Source organism: Suricata suricatta, chromosome 1, assembly GCF_006229205.1.
Source record: "Suricata suricatta isolate VVHF042 chromosome 1, meerkat_22Aug2017_6uvM2_HiC, whole genome shotgun sequence".
NCBI lineage: Eukaryota > Metazoa > Chordata > Mammalia > Carnivora > Herpestidae > Suricata > Suricata suricatta.
This window is the reverse complement of record NC_043700.1, coordinates 193050796-193064756: the sequence shown is the minus strand read 5'-3', so window position 1 is coordinate 193064756 and position 13961 is coordinate 193050796. Positions and strand designations below refer to the sequence as shown.

At 63.7% G+C, this 13961-nt stretch overlaps 1 protein-coding gene across 1 annotated transcript in view; it reads right to left on the bottom strand.

Moving 5' to 3' along the window:
- Positions 1-2131: 2131 nt before the first annotated feature.
- The window catches only part of POLN (DNA polymerase nu), a 155966-nt gene continuing 144136 nt past the window's right edge, over positions 2132-13961 (bottom strand). The window contains exons 23-27 of the mRNA XM_029952606.1: positions 11199-11309; positions 8701-8779; positions 4529-4596; positions 3060-3121; positions 2132-2407 (exon numbers count right to left, since the gene is read on the bottom strand). Coding sequence (XP_029808466.1) covers positions 2222-2407; positions 3060-3121; positions 4529-4596; positions 8701-8779; positions 11199-11309 — 506 coding nt within the window. The 3' untranslated portion in view covers positions 2132-2221. The remainder of the gene's footprint in view (positions 2408-3059; positions 3122-4528; positions 4597-8700; positions 8780-11198; positions 11310-13961) is intronic.

The following is a 13961-nucleotide window of genomic DNA, read 5'->3' as shown; positions in this document are numbered from 1 at the left end:
CGGTCCTCATATGGCTGTCTCTGGTATCTGGCAAGTCTTTGGGAGGCTCTCTAGGCCACAGGGTGAGTGACGGTCCCTGCCTGCCCTGGGGGTGGCTGGCGTGCATGGCCCTGAGCCAAGGCCCTCTGCGCTGGGGCCTGGTCTGGGGCGGGCAGCTCCCCCGAGGCAGCCTTCCTGTCGGTGTCCAGGGAGTAGCTGGACAGTGGCCCCTGAGCCTGGAGAAGCCATCGCCCTCCCCAGCTAGGGGGGCAGTGCTGCTCCTGAGTCTGAAGCTGCTGCAGTGAGTGTGCTGTGGCCATGGCCTATGTCCCTGTGCTGGGGGCCCTTCGGAGGAGGCTTTGGGGCTTGTGTTCTAGGCCGGGTGTGGGGCAGATCCTGGAATGTTTGCTCCTTGGTGCTGATGACATGCTTCCAGCAGTGCTGTGAGTGGGGCGCCCGGGGCCTGGGGTGCAGGAGGGGAGCCCCGACCTGCCATTGTTGGATGTATTGTTTTTAACAGCAATAATTAGCCATTTTGAAGAAGGCGCGAGTCTGGTGTGTGCCTGCCTGTGTGGCTGTGTGTGTGCATGGTGTGCGTGTGCACACATGTATGTGTGCCTATGTGTATGCACACGTGTGTTCACCGTATGTGCACGTGCATGCCTGTGCCTGTGTGGACGTGCCTGTGTGTGCACACATGCACAAGGTTTTGGTGACAGGGAGGGGACCTGGTAGCCAAGGACCTCCTGCTCCAGCCTGGACGGGCCGGCCCCAAGCCCTGTGCTGAGCAGCGGGGTCCTGGCAGGTGGCCACGCCCACAGCTCGGTGCCGGGCCCTCTCCCTCCCCCTGGGCCTGCCCCAGGGCCCAGCGGACCTTGAATGTAGTGTCCCCTTCCCCGGTGGAGGGCACTGGCGCGGCCTGTGGGAAGCAGGGGTGACCCAGGACGAGCCTTTGCCTGTCAGAGTGGGTGGGGAGAGTGGCAGGGTGAACACTCAGCCGGAACAGGCTGAGTTCAGAGTTGATGACATGGTGCCTCCTTGGCCAGGCTGTGGGACCGTGGCTGCCACGGACACCGTGTCTTTGGGCAAGCAGAGCCCAAGGCCATGTCAAAGTGGCCTGTTGCACTTCCTGCGGTTTACTGTTTATGAGTCCACAACTGTGGGGTCTCCTGAGACCCCAGGATGCGCCAGAACAGCCCTTGAGAGGGCCTGGAGGGGCAGCTGGCCAAGTTCCAGAGGAGATAGGCTGCAGGGCCGGGGGGGGGGGGGTGGCCCCAGGCCTCCTGAAGGGGTGTGAGCAGCAGAGGGGTGGGGAGTGCTGTGGCTCCTTCGCCGACATGGCCCCCGATGCTGCTGTTTCTCAATAAAACCAGACTTGACCGAACTGGGCTCCTGTGCTTTCTTGGGGGCCTGCCGGCACTTCACCATGAGGGCCGCTTTTCTGGGCACAGTTCCAGGGGCTGTGATGCAGAGGCAGCAGAGCAGGGGTGCAGTCAGACCTGGCATTTATTAGCCAGGTGGGCTTGTACAATAATGTGACCGTTCTGTGCCTCAGTTTCCCCCCTGTAGAAGGGGCACCTCTGTCACCGCCCCCTGTGAGGCTGTTGGGGTGCACGGTCTGGGCTCTTCTTTGCCCTGGGGGGTCTGAAAGAACCGCTTTGAGAGGAGACTCAGGGAAGCTGGCTGGCAGGAGGCTCCTGGGGAGGCTGTGGGGCCGCGGCCCCGCCAGCCTGGCTGGGCTCTGGGAGACACAGGTGCCCGCACACAGGCCCCGCCTCGCCTCCAGAGGAGTCCGTGGTGAGCGCCAGCCAGTGTCTGCAGCGCCGTGTGTTCTGGGCGGCAGGGCTGCTGTCAGGGGGGCCCCGGCAGGCCCCGGAAGCCAGCAGCGAGGGCAGCCGCCAGGTGGGGAGCAGCTGTGGACCCAGAGGAGCGCACCCCCAGGCTCTGTGGGGGCAGGACGGGGGGGTCTGCGGTGAGCCAGGCAGGGCCGCGTGTCGGGCCCCGGGTCTGGTTGAGGGCAGTGGACAGGGCATTTCCCATCCCTGGGAAGAATTCATTTGGACAGAGACTGGGCCCGCTTTGAAAACACTTTTACTCCAGGGGACAACCCAGGGCTGCGCGTGGTCCCCACCACAGCCTGCTCTGGCCATGGAGCCAGCAGGAAGTGCCCAGTGCTGACCTTGGGGATGGCCACGAGACGGGCTGGTGGAAACCAGTTCTGTCCTCCCACTGTTGCCCGGGGCTACAGACAAAATGAAGGGGAAAAATGTGCACACCGGGGGTAGGCGCTGGCGCGGGGGCTGGCGGGGGCTGGGCGGCTGCTTGGAGAGTCCGCAGGACGTGGGCTGGGCCGCGGGCCCGGGGCCTCCTGCAGCGGCACCAGGTGTCCCCACGAGTGGCCGGCACTCAGGCTCACCTTCAGGGGCACCTGTGGGCAGAAGCCAGCGTTGAGTGCCAGGCCCAGGCCAGCCCTCCTCGGCCAGCTCCCAAGCCCACACGCAGGTGGACACGGGCCCACACCTGCCCAAAGACGTGACCAGACACAGTCCCGGGGCGCCGCTGTGGACAGATGCCCACGCGCCCGCTCACAGTGACAGACAGGCCACATCCACCCTGCGTCATAATACCTCGACCTTGGCTGTGCACATCTCTTGACCTGCCAAGGCCTCTGTGCCAGGGAGCAGGCCTGGGGGGCAGGCGCTGGGCCAGGCCAGGCACTTACCTGTGCTCACCACCTCAGGGTCCCACTCCCTGGGGATCAGCTGGTTCTGAGAGAGCCGAGGGGGCCCTGGAGAGGACCCGAACCCTGGGTAGAACCTTACCGAGGCCCTCGACCATGGCTCAACAGCTCCTACCTGGCCCTGGCTGCCGTCTCCCGGCACCTGCAGGACTCTGGGTGGGGTGGGCTTCGGTGTCCTGGGCCTCCGGGGACCACAGGGAAGGTGGGGAAGGGCAGCACTGTGTCCTGGCCCTCCTGCCCCTTGGGCTGCTGGGCTCTCCTGTCCTGTGTGGGTGGCTCTGGCTGGGAGGAGGCAGCTGGAGGAGCCTGGCAGTGGAGTGGGACCTGCCGGGCGACTCACCTGCAGGTGCAGCTCCGAGGCCTGCACGTGTTGCAGGGACTCCATGGTGCCCCTGACGAGAGCTGGAAGAGAGGCAGAGAGGAGAGAGGCAGCCCCAAGCCGGCTGGGCAGAGACAGGCCCGCGGGAAGGCCCAGGCCCAGCCCTGCCCTGGCTCCCAGGCTCCTCAGTTATTTCCTGGGTCCACACGGTCGCCTGCACTAGTGGGTCTGGCAGCCCCCACATTACTCCGTGGCTGGTTCCATCTCCCACTGGCCACATTCGTGGCACAGGCTCGAAGGCACCGTAACTGTACCAACCGTGGGTCCCTGGGGCCAAAGGGCCCTCCTGGCTGCAGAGCGGTTTCTCTGCTGCTGACCTCAGCCAGTGGGGGCCTGGCCAGGTGGGACTGGGGGCAAGCACGCGGCTGGGGCCTCCAGCTCGGTCCGGAGGCTCTGGGGCTGGGAGGAGGAAGGATCGTAGGGCAACGGCCCTGCTGTGTGGCCTGGGTCAGCACGGGACACCTGCCTCCAGCTCTGTGAAGGGGTGTGTCCTGGGCGGGGAGGGGTCAGCTGGTTCAGTGTCTCTGAGTTTGCTCTGAAGTCTTTTGTCTCTTTGATCAACAAATATTTCATTCCATCCTACCAAGATATCTGAAACTTTCAATACAAAGATTGTGACAGAAAGACCCTAGGAATGGTTGGGAGCCACCTTGGTGTCTCTGCTGTGACCACTAACTGGCCAGCTCCCCGGGGAACCAACCTCTGCGCGTCTGAAGCAGGTCAGCAGTATTTGAGGCCATGGCCTTGTCTCTGCTGTGCTGTGCAGAGGGCACTGGTGGTGTTGGGAGGGAGGCAGCTGGGGCAGAGGCTGCTGGTAGGGCTGTTGGGTCCCTGGGAGGGCAGCATGGCCACCAGCACCTCCGGCCTGGTATGCACATGAGGGGCCTTGCGGTGTGGCCACGGCCGTCCTGGGGAGCTTAAGGGGAGTCCAGGTGCTTCTTAAGGGCAGGAGGTGGGACCTTGGCCCCCTCACCCGAGTAGGGAAATACTGTGTAGAGAACCACCCCACCGAGGGATGGAGTTGCCTCTGTTGGATAGAGTCCCGTCTGCAGGACAGAACCCTCTTGGCAGGACAGAGCGCCCTCTATCGGACAGAACCCCCCTCTGCAGGACGGAGCCCCCACCGCAGGACAGAGTGCTCACTCTAGGAGCGCCACCAGGCCAGTGACTGCAGAGCAGAGCCCCCATCCTCTAGGAGTTCTGACAGTGAGCTCCCCGCCCCACTGGAATATTTGGTGTGCCCTGGGGGATGCTGGCCAGGATGCAGCACGTCCAGGCCTTTCATGAGTCCCTCAATCGGTCTCACGCTCTGCCTGCCAGAGGACAGGTGGCCGGTGCGATGAGGCAGGGAAGTGGTCTTGAATCCCCACGAGGGGCAGCTGCTATAGCTGTCTCTGAGAGAAAGGCAGCCCTGTGCTGCCCAGGCTCACCTGCAAACTCTGGGATCTGAGAATCTTCCACCTCAAATAGCAGCTCGTCGTGGATCTGGGCGACCAACCTGGAAGACACGGTGGGGGGTGGGGAGTCACCCAGAGATGTGGTGTCTGGATACCAAGCTTCATGCAGCGATGGGCACGTACGAGGCACCATGGAAGGATGTGACTGGTGGGAGCAGGAAGACCTAGCCAGTGCCTGCTGCCTCTGGTCACCTGTCACCAGGCCAGTCGCCAGAGGAGAGGAGGGTCACAGGTTAGAAGTGACCATGGCTTCCTGTGCCCCTAGGATGCCTGGCCAGGCCTGGACATACTCTTCTTCCTGTGGAGTTGAGGCTCTGCCCGTGGGTCCTGGCAAGGAGGCTGCCTCCAATCTGGGCACTTCGCTGTGGCCCATGCCCCGAGATCTCCCTTCCCCCCGCTTGGCCTGGGGGCTGAGCCCCGTGGATTCCATTGCCCAGAGAGGCCAGGGTCGTTCTGAGCTCCCTCCACGGGGCACACCCCTGCACTCGAAGCCACTCTGGCTCTGGGCTCCTGTCAGTGCTGGTGCGCCCCCACCCTTCATCAGTATCCTTTCCTCTAAGACCCTGCAGGTGCCCCTGGGAGTAAGGTGTGGGGGATGGGGCCTGGGCTGTGGAAGGAAGTGCAGGGGCAATGCAGCACCAAGGGGCAGGGGTCTCGGGAGGGCTTAGGCTCAGGTGCAGGGGCTAGTAGGTGCAAATGCGTGCACGGGGAGGGGACGGAGCACTGGTCCCCACTGGCTCCATGCTGACTGCACAGAGCATGGCTCTTGCTGGGCTCGGAGTCCAGCCAGCACATGCCAGACTTCATGCATTCTGCAGAAGATGGGATCTAGGCTGACTTCTGTGCTTTGGGCAGGTGACATGGGCCAGGGGCTGTGGCCCAGGATCTGGTGCCAGCCCCACCCTCGGGGCAGAGGAACGTGGCTGGCCCTGCACACTCAGGGAGGGGAGGTGTGGTGCAGGTGACCCATAGGAAGGCTAGTGGACATCCGGAGGGACCTGTGTGCTCTGCCCTTGTGTGACTTGCTGTCCACGGGACTGGGCCTTCAAGGTCACAGGCCACGTCCCGTCCTTGTCACTTTGCAGGCCTAGCCTGTGAGGGAAGAGGCCCCATGGGGCAGAGCTGTGGGCCCAGAAGCACCAGGACACCAGGGCCGCACAGGAAAGGTGTGGCGAGGCACACTGGGCGCGGGCACTGTGACAGCAAGCCCTGGACGGGGAGGGGGCAGCTCTCCAGCCCCTGAAGGAGACACGCAGGACTCTGCAGCAGCGCTCCACAGTGCCCACCCCCGTCCCTTCTCCCTCTCCCTTTGCTGTCTGGTGGGGTGGTGCTCCCGGCTCTGGACGTTTCCCGGGCTCTCTCTCAGATGAGGTATATGCCCCCCAGCTTCCAGGAAGGCTCTCAAAAGGGCCAACCTGGCTGGGGCTCAGGTGTCTTTCTGACCACCACTATCTTCTTTTGCTTGCAAGGTGCTCTGCTGGCAGGAGCAGACCCCGCCATCAGGGCACCAGGAGGCAAAGGGGTAGGGAGCCAGAGGGACCTTGGTCCCACCACCCTGAACCTCTGAACCAAAGTCAGCAATTGTGGGATTCTGCATTTCTATGATGGGAGAGGAGTCCGTCTTTGGAGTCCAAGCTGCCGCAGGTGGCCTGTGTCACCAACAGCATGGACATATTCTATTCGCCCTCTGGCAGGGAGTAGATAGGGTGTCGCCTGGGCCTCAGGCCCCTGTGGCCACCCCAGGACGTGTGCCTGCATTTCACACTCTCTCCGGCCAAGGGCTGTAGGCACCTGCTGCTGCTTTCCTAAACGAACTTCATGGCCTCCAGTGGGGTCTCTGGCTCCCACGGGAACTTAGTTTTCAAGTGGACAGAAACTCAGAAGAGGGACTCGTAACTGTTTTCAGTTTAGCAGAATCAGTTTTCACGCTTCCTGAAATGACACTGTGAATTCTGAGCCACCTAAGAATAGGTCTGAGCTGTGAGTCACTCACACACCCCTCTCACCGATGACTGTGACGTTCCCAAACTTCTAAGTGGAAACTGGGGCACCAGAGAGAAGAGGCACAGAGATGCCCATGCTGGACTCCGTTGTTCCCAGGATGCGCTCTGCCCTCCAGCTGGGGCTCCCGCGTGGGAGAGGTCCAGAAGGGCTCTGCCAGGCCGTCACCGCTCCGCATCCTTCCTGCTTCGCGCCCACCTGCCGGTCCTGCCCTCAGGGGCAGGCCAGGGCTGCTGAGGGCTCCCCACCCCCACTGCCCTGCTGTCTCACAGCGTCCGGGCTCATGGAGGCCGATCCCCACTGCTTGGCCGGGCTTCTTGCCTCCCCTGGGCCCATTTCCGAGTCCAAGACAGTGAGTGCCCCACGGTGCTGGGCAAGGCCTGGCCACGGGGTGCCCCGGGTCCGTGGCACATCGCCAGGGGGCCGGAGGTCACGCGGCTGTCCTCGAGGAAAGCAGATGCACGACCACCGTGCGGCCTTGGGTCCGGCCAGGCTCACACAGGCTGTTCGCACCTCCGCCGAGTCGGCCGTACAGATGCCACACGGGCCAGGACGCACAGGTCTGGGACTGAAGGGAAGGCCCGAGGAGCCCTGAATAACTGGGGGGGCCAGCACTGGTGTGGGTGTGGGTGAGGGGAGCAGGTGGCAGGCAGGGAGGCTCTGAGGGGAGAGCGCTGCACATTCTGCTCTTGCTTCTTGCCTCCTCCTGTTGCTACAGAGGTGCAGCCCGGCCCCAGGACAGGCACCCATGGCAACTCGCACCTGTGGGTCTCAGACACCCGCCCTCCGTCGCCCCACCTCAGGCCTTGGGCGTCGGCTGGCAGCCTGGTTTGGGCCCTCCCTGTGATGCTTCTCCCTGACACAGGCGGTCGGGGCGGTGCCCGGGGCAGGGGCTGCCCAGCGGGCCTCTCAGTGGCTCTGTGGGGCTTGGGGACCATCTTCTCCCCACTCCTTGGCTAGGATGCCACCCACAGTCTCTGGCAGGGCCACTGCCTGGGGCACATTTCTGGAATTGCCAAAGGAACGCAGGCTCAAAAGTCAAAATGAACAGCAGGAAATCCGTGGAGGCGGAGCCAGGAAAGGAGGCTTTTCAAGATACAGGATCGCAGGTAAGGAAAGAAATCTTGCCTTGAGAAGGTTAAACTGTACCAAAGTCAAGAGGAAATTGTAAGCTCGGATGGGAAAGGGTGGCTGCAGGCAGGCTGGCCCCTTGTCCGGCTGTGCTGGTGACAGAAGTGTCACCAGAATCCCACAATTGCTGACTTGGGTCCCCCTACTGCGGGCTGGAGAAGTGGTCCATGCTGGCCTGTTGGAGGCCACCCCCAACATGGGCAAACACACACAGGGACCAGTGAGGGAGGGGACCGGGCCTTCTGGGGTCACCTCTCTGGGGGGGCTCCCAGGCTGGCTGCAGGAAAGGGGTCCTGGAGTTCTGGAGGAGAACCTGCCCCTGCCACCTGCACCAGGACCCTGGTGCTGGGCCAGCAGAGCTGAGGCGGGGCTCCTTGTCACGCGGCGCCCCCAGGGAGCACCCGAGGCAGAGGCTGAAAGTGGAGGGAGCCGTGGCCTGGAGGCAGCAGTTGAGTGCCCAGCTCCGGGGCGCATCTGAGCGCTGGCTGTGGCTGGGCAGGGTTCACGCACACTGCAGTGGCGGCGGCAAAGGGGACGGGGGTGGTCTGGGGTCTCTGTGCCCTGACTGAGGGTCTGTGGGTCCACCCACCTCCGGGCTGGGCAGCTGCATGTGGTTCACTTTGAGCTGGGCTGAAGGGGTGCAGACATTCCTGGGGGGACACATTTCTGCAGCAGGTGACCCCCAAGAGGCCTCCTTGTGCCCCAAGGTAGATGCGCTGCTGTTACCGCAGCTGCTGTGAGCTGAGCCTCGGGTGCTTGGCCCAACCCGAGTCCGGAGGCGAGGGCCCTCCCAGGAGTGCCGATGGGAGCCGGGGCTCCGGGGGCCCCTTCACCGGGGGCTCTGAGCTTGTCAGAATCAAGCCCCAGATGTGGGAAGTGGAAGGTGGGGCTCTGCCCCTGGGAGGTGTGCGCACACGGGCCAGCCATGGTGTCAGCTCACAAAGTCCACGGGCCTCCCCCCAGCCCTGAGAAAGGCAGGTCTGAGCACCAGGTCGGGCTGCTCTCCCACTGACCTGGCCGTCAGGGTGGGGGCCGTGGCCACTGCAGTGAAGATGTGGATCATGGCCATCTTGCATAGGTCTGCAGCCGAGCCTGTGGACACAAAAAGGGCTGCTTCACGAATGACAGGGGCCCAGGGGCCCACGGCAGGGGCTGCCCAGCATGGTCAGCGGAGGCTGGCTCAGTTTTCCACGCTGCAGAGCTCAGGACCCCACACCCGCCGGTCAAGAGGACCCAGACCTGCCATCTCCTGTCTCCCGCAGAGCAAGAACCGCACCCGTGCAGCTGGGGCCTCTGCCTGCGGTCCCACAGGCTGCGCGCAGGGCCTGGCTGTGCCCTCATTTCGAAACCTGGCTAGGGAAGACTCCCTTCCAAGTGACCCCTGGGTGCTGGCAAGCTTCGCTTCCCTGCAGTGGCTCGAGTGAGGTTTCTGTGCGGCCTGTGCTCCGCTCCTGCACTGGCCTCTACCCGACACGCGGCCTGCTTTGTCCCGGCCGCCACGAGGACATCTGCTGCTGTGAATCTCTGACTGACTCTTAAACCTTTCAGGGGCCGTCGATGAGGTCCAGAGCCACCCTGGATAGTCTCCCTTTTAACCGCAAATCCTCTTTGCCACGTGGCTTGAGCTCACCATGGGAATGCTATCTCATCACATCCACAGGTTCCACCAACATCTGGGGCGTGCACACAGGCTGGAGATCTACAATTCTGCCCCCGCGCCCGCTAACAGCATGGCGGGCGGGAGGCCTGCACTCGGCCTTCCAGTGGATAACATGGGGCTGTCACACAGGCACCCGGATTCAGGTCGGGACAGATCAGTCCGCCAGGCATCTAACCATCAGGGCGGTGCTGGGCAGTCTGTAAGGTGCTGGCCGGTGTAGGGCGCGTGCCCATTCCAGCGCCAGGCACACGCACAGGGGGCGTCTCCACGCTGGGCTCTGATTGTGGGAGACAGACTGAAGTTCAGGGTTCATCAGTGGTTTTAAATTGCTTTAGCCATTGGTGGTCCCCGAGGCTAGTGAGGAAGTCAGTGCACTGCCCTCCTCCCTGTTGGGTAAGGCCCCCACAGAGGGACGCCTTCCCCTGAGTGTGGCAGCGATGCTGGCTGCAGAAGTGTGGGGGCTGAGGCCGGGTTGGGGGGTGGTGGTGAGGGGAGCCTGCACTGGGGGTGGGGCGCCAGGGTGCTTGCTGTCTCCAGAGAAGTGCACGGAGCTGGAGAAACAAGACGGGGAGGCAGGCGCAGAGAGAGTGGGGTGTGGGGGAAGCGGAGGCCCCAGGCAGGTGGGGCCGTCGTGGCTGGTCACGCTGGCTGATGTGTCAGACGCGGGCACCGACCCCTGCTTGTCCCTGGCACCTGGTTCAGCTGGGCACAGATTTTTGTTATGTGGCTGGATGACAGGTCACTTGCTCAGAGACACAGGTGTGCAGGGAGGCCATATCCACGGCAGCTGAGTTCCGTGGCCAGGACTCCAGTCAGCTTCTGGAGTGAAGACACCTTGTGTGTAACTCTTCCTAGAAGGGATCTAAAACAACTTCGATGTCACCATGCACACGCCTAGTGAACAGACGTGGGGTCCTGGCCCGACCCCTGCCTCAGACATGAAAGCTGCCCCCTCAGGATCTGGAGGGCTGTCACTGTCCTTGGCTCCTGTCTGGGCGGTCACCCTGGGAGATGGGACTCGAGAAGATTCTCTACGGAGCCCAGACCAGACCTAGGAACCGCCCTGTCTGCTACTGAGCCCCGGGAGTCCGCGCCACGCACGGGGGTGCAGTCTGGATTGGGCAGCGCCACCATGTCCCCATCTCTGCAGGACCTCTGGGGACGCCATCTCCATCCTGCCCTCTGTTCACGTCGCCCCTCCAAGTCTGCTGGGGGCCCGGGCCAGCCTCCTGTTGCAGAACACCCCTCCAGGGGTAGGCCTCGTGTCTGGGCCCTGGGGGCCTCAGCTCTTCATCTGTGACCTGTGGGGCCACTGATGGGACAATGCCACCTCCTGGGCCACCTGGGGCCCCACTGGAGCAGCTGGTGGCCCGTGGTGTGCGGAGCCCGCAATGCGTGCAGAGGCTTGAGCCATCTGAGTGCCATGGCCAGAGATGCAAAGGAGTCTTCACAACAAGGGGCAGACACTGCTGTCACTCCGGCCAGCAGTACCCTGTTGACTGTGGCAGGACCCAGGAGGGCCTGCTGGGTCTGGGGGCCTTCCTGCAAGGTCTTGGCCTGCCAGGCGTGAGGGGCATGATGGAGAGTGCCAGCACAGGAGTCCAGGACTGAGCCAGGCTCACCCTAGTCCTGCCTACTTCCCTATTTGCAGGTACAGGACGGCATTGCTGCAGCCCGTCTCTTGGGGGACACGTAACTGCAGAGACACCGTGTGCCGCACACCCTGCTGGGCCCGCGTCATCTCACTAGTGCCTCCCCACAGTGGTTGCCGGTGAGGACAGGACAGCCGTGCAGCCGACAAGGACCCAGGAAGCACGTGGACGTGCAGACGGGCTGAGGGGCTCGGGGTACCTTGCACCACGAAGTTCACCGCCTGCCGCTCCGCTTGTGCCCGGAGCCGCTGGTCTTGTGCGCGGACGCTCGGCAGTGGTCTCCTTCGGCCCATGATGGATGCCACATAGCCTGGGTCACACGGAGGAGAAGCAGGACGTGAGGCAGAAATAAACAGGCAGTGCGGCGCCCCGCAGTTACTTATCCTTTGTGGGTAGGGCTCCCCTCAGATTAGGTCCAGGGGCCCCGGCAGGACCCCTCCCCATGCAGCGCCGAGTGGAGCGCAGCCCGGAGCTGTGCCCAGAGCGGCCCCGCCACCCCGCTCTGTGCTGGGAGAGCAGGGGCAGCGATGGAGACGCCTCCGCCTGCCCAGTGGCTCTCCTGTCTCATCTCCCGCTGCACCGAGTCTGACACGGGGCCGGGAGGGCAGTGTGTAAAGACTGTTAAAAGCCACTAGTGGGACTTGGATACGGAAGTAACCGGGGACCCCGGGGCAGCCGTGATGGAGAGAAAAGCGTTAATCCGACTCTGCTCACGCAGGGGCTGACGGCCCCTTACACGCGGGGGCGGCCCAAGTTTTGTGGGGCCCGAAGCTTCCTAACTCTGAGGTCTCCTGACAAGAACAAATCAAGCATTCTGCGTTGGTTGAGAATGTTCCTGACCAGGGAGGACTTCTGTCTTACTAGGTCGATGAGACCAAAGGCCCCACTAAGGATCTCCGGTGTCTGAGGACTGGGAGAATTTCCCACAGAGATGGCGATTACGAAACAGCAGCGTATGGAGCAGCCGCCGTGTGCGCGGTGGTTGCCTGATCCGGTCTCCGCACAGCGATGGGCAGTGGGGACAAGGGGGCCCCGCCCCCGCCCCGTAACCTCAGTCTCCGTGTCTCCGTGTGTCTAGCAATCCCGGACCGGGCGCTTCCTACTGCCGACGGTTGGGTTTGAGGAGCTCTTTCAAGAGGGTCAGGCCAGGTCAGCGGCGGCCACCTGATGCCCTTGAGGGGTGTGTTTGAGCTCTGTGGGCTGGTGTGGGGCGGCCCCCTCGGCAGGGCTGCTTCAGACCCGCCCCTGGGTGCTTTCTTCTGGGGGCTCCACTGAGTGTCCCAGAGGTCCACTCCAGTGGCCAGGACTCAGACATCTCTTGGCCCTGCACGGACTCTGAAATGGCTTCCAGAAGTTACTCTGCTGCGTCCTATGGGGTCTCACGCTGTGCATGCGCGCCCTGGGGCTCAAAGGCACAGGGACTCCTCTGAAGGTGGATGGAAGGCTTTCTCCGCAGGCCCCTGCTCCCTGATGCCCCGCCTCAGCCTCCCCGGTCCTGACCCTTGTCTCCTTGGCTAGGTGACGCCACTGTGGCCGGCCTGGGCTTCCCTCTGCCCTGCTGTTTCTCTTCTCTCGGGCCAGAGGAGCGCTCTGCCCAGGTTTCTAGTTGTTTACCGTGGGAGGGAAGTCGGAATCCAGGTGCCCGTTGGGGCCCGGAGCGAGGTCCCTGGCCCCACACACCGCCAGTCCTGCCTCTGCCCCACCCAGGGCTCGCGGGGCCGGGCCTGCCCCTCCTGTTCACACTGTGGGATGACCTCCAGCCCTCACCCTCGCGTCCCTGTGCTCAGCAGGCGGGCGAGGGCGCGGACGCAAGTCCAGGGAGGCCCCCAGCCAGCACGGCCTGCGTCCCGCCGTCACGCAGGGAAGGAGGGCTACACCACACGGGCATTTGCACTGCAATCCCAATGAAGTGAGTCACCAGCTCGGCCCCTCTAGCCGTGGCCGCTCCAGGCCCTGCCCCCCCGGCCTGGAGCCCAGAGGCTGACTGCAGGCAGCCTCTCTGCCCATCAGTTCAAATGTCTTGCTTTTGCCATCGTTACAAAAGATGAGGCCACATGGACACCTGTCCCCGGGGCCCGGGGAGGGGCCGGACCTTCCGCTCCTCAGCACTGAGCCCTGAGGGGGTCAGGGGCGCCTGCCTGGAAAGTCACTCGTGGGAGGGGAGGCGAGCCCCTCCACGCCAGCCCCTCTTGGCGTCTCGTGCCTGTGCTCCCTGTCGGGTCCACGTCAGTGGAGGGGCTGGCCCTGTCACTGCAGACTACCCCGAGGCACCCGCTCTCACCTCTGTCTCCCCTGCCACCGTATTTTCCACACTCTGTGGACTGGTTTGCAAAATGTGAAACCCAGGTTCTTCCCGTGGCCTGCCCCGCCCCGCTGCAGACTGCCTGGCCTTTCAAGCGGCGGCTCAGATGGCACCCCAGGGCGGGGGGGGTCCCAGGGCTAATGGAGCTCTCCTCCCTCACCCGCCTCCCCCTACGCTCTGTCCTGGGATCCTATTTGTCTCTTCCACACCTAGAATCCGGTCTTTCTGACCTTGTCCGAATGGACTCAGGTACTTGTGGGATGCTGTCTGCTCTTGGACTGTGGCCCCGGGACCGCTAGGGGCCCGTGTCTCCGGTGTCAGCACACAGTGTGGAAGGACAGTGTGATCACGCGAGGATTTCTTCATAGGTCTGCCCAGAAGTGCGGCCGCCGGCCACGAGGGGGGCGCCAGGCAGGGAGGGCGCTGGCTCTGGGCGGAGGCCACCCGGGCGGGTCTCAGCCTCGTGCCCCCTGCCAGCTGGGTGAACTTGGGGAGCTACCTAGCCTCTTGGTGACTCGTTTTCTTCATCTGCAAACTAGCCACGTTTTAGAATTGCAGCGAGGGTTAGAAGGTACTTAGCAGGAAGCCACGGACCCGTGTCTGGCCTGCAGACGGGCCTCCAGGCACGGGCACCGCTGTTTCCCGCCAATTCTGCCTCCA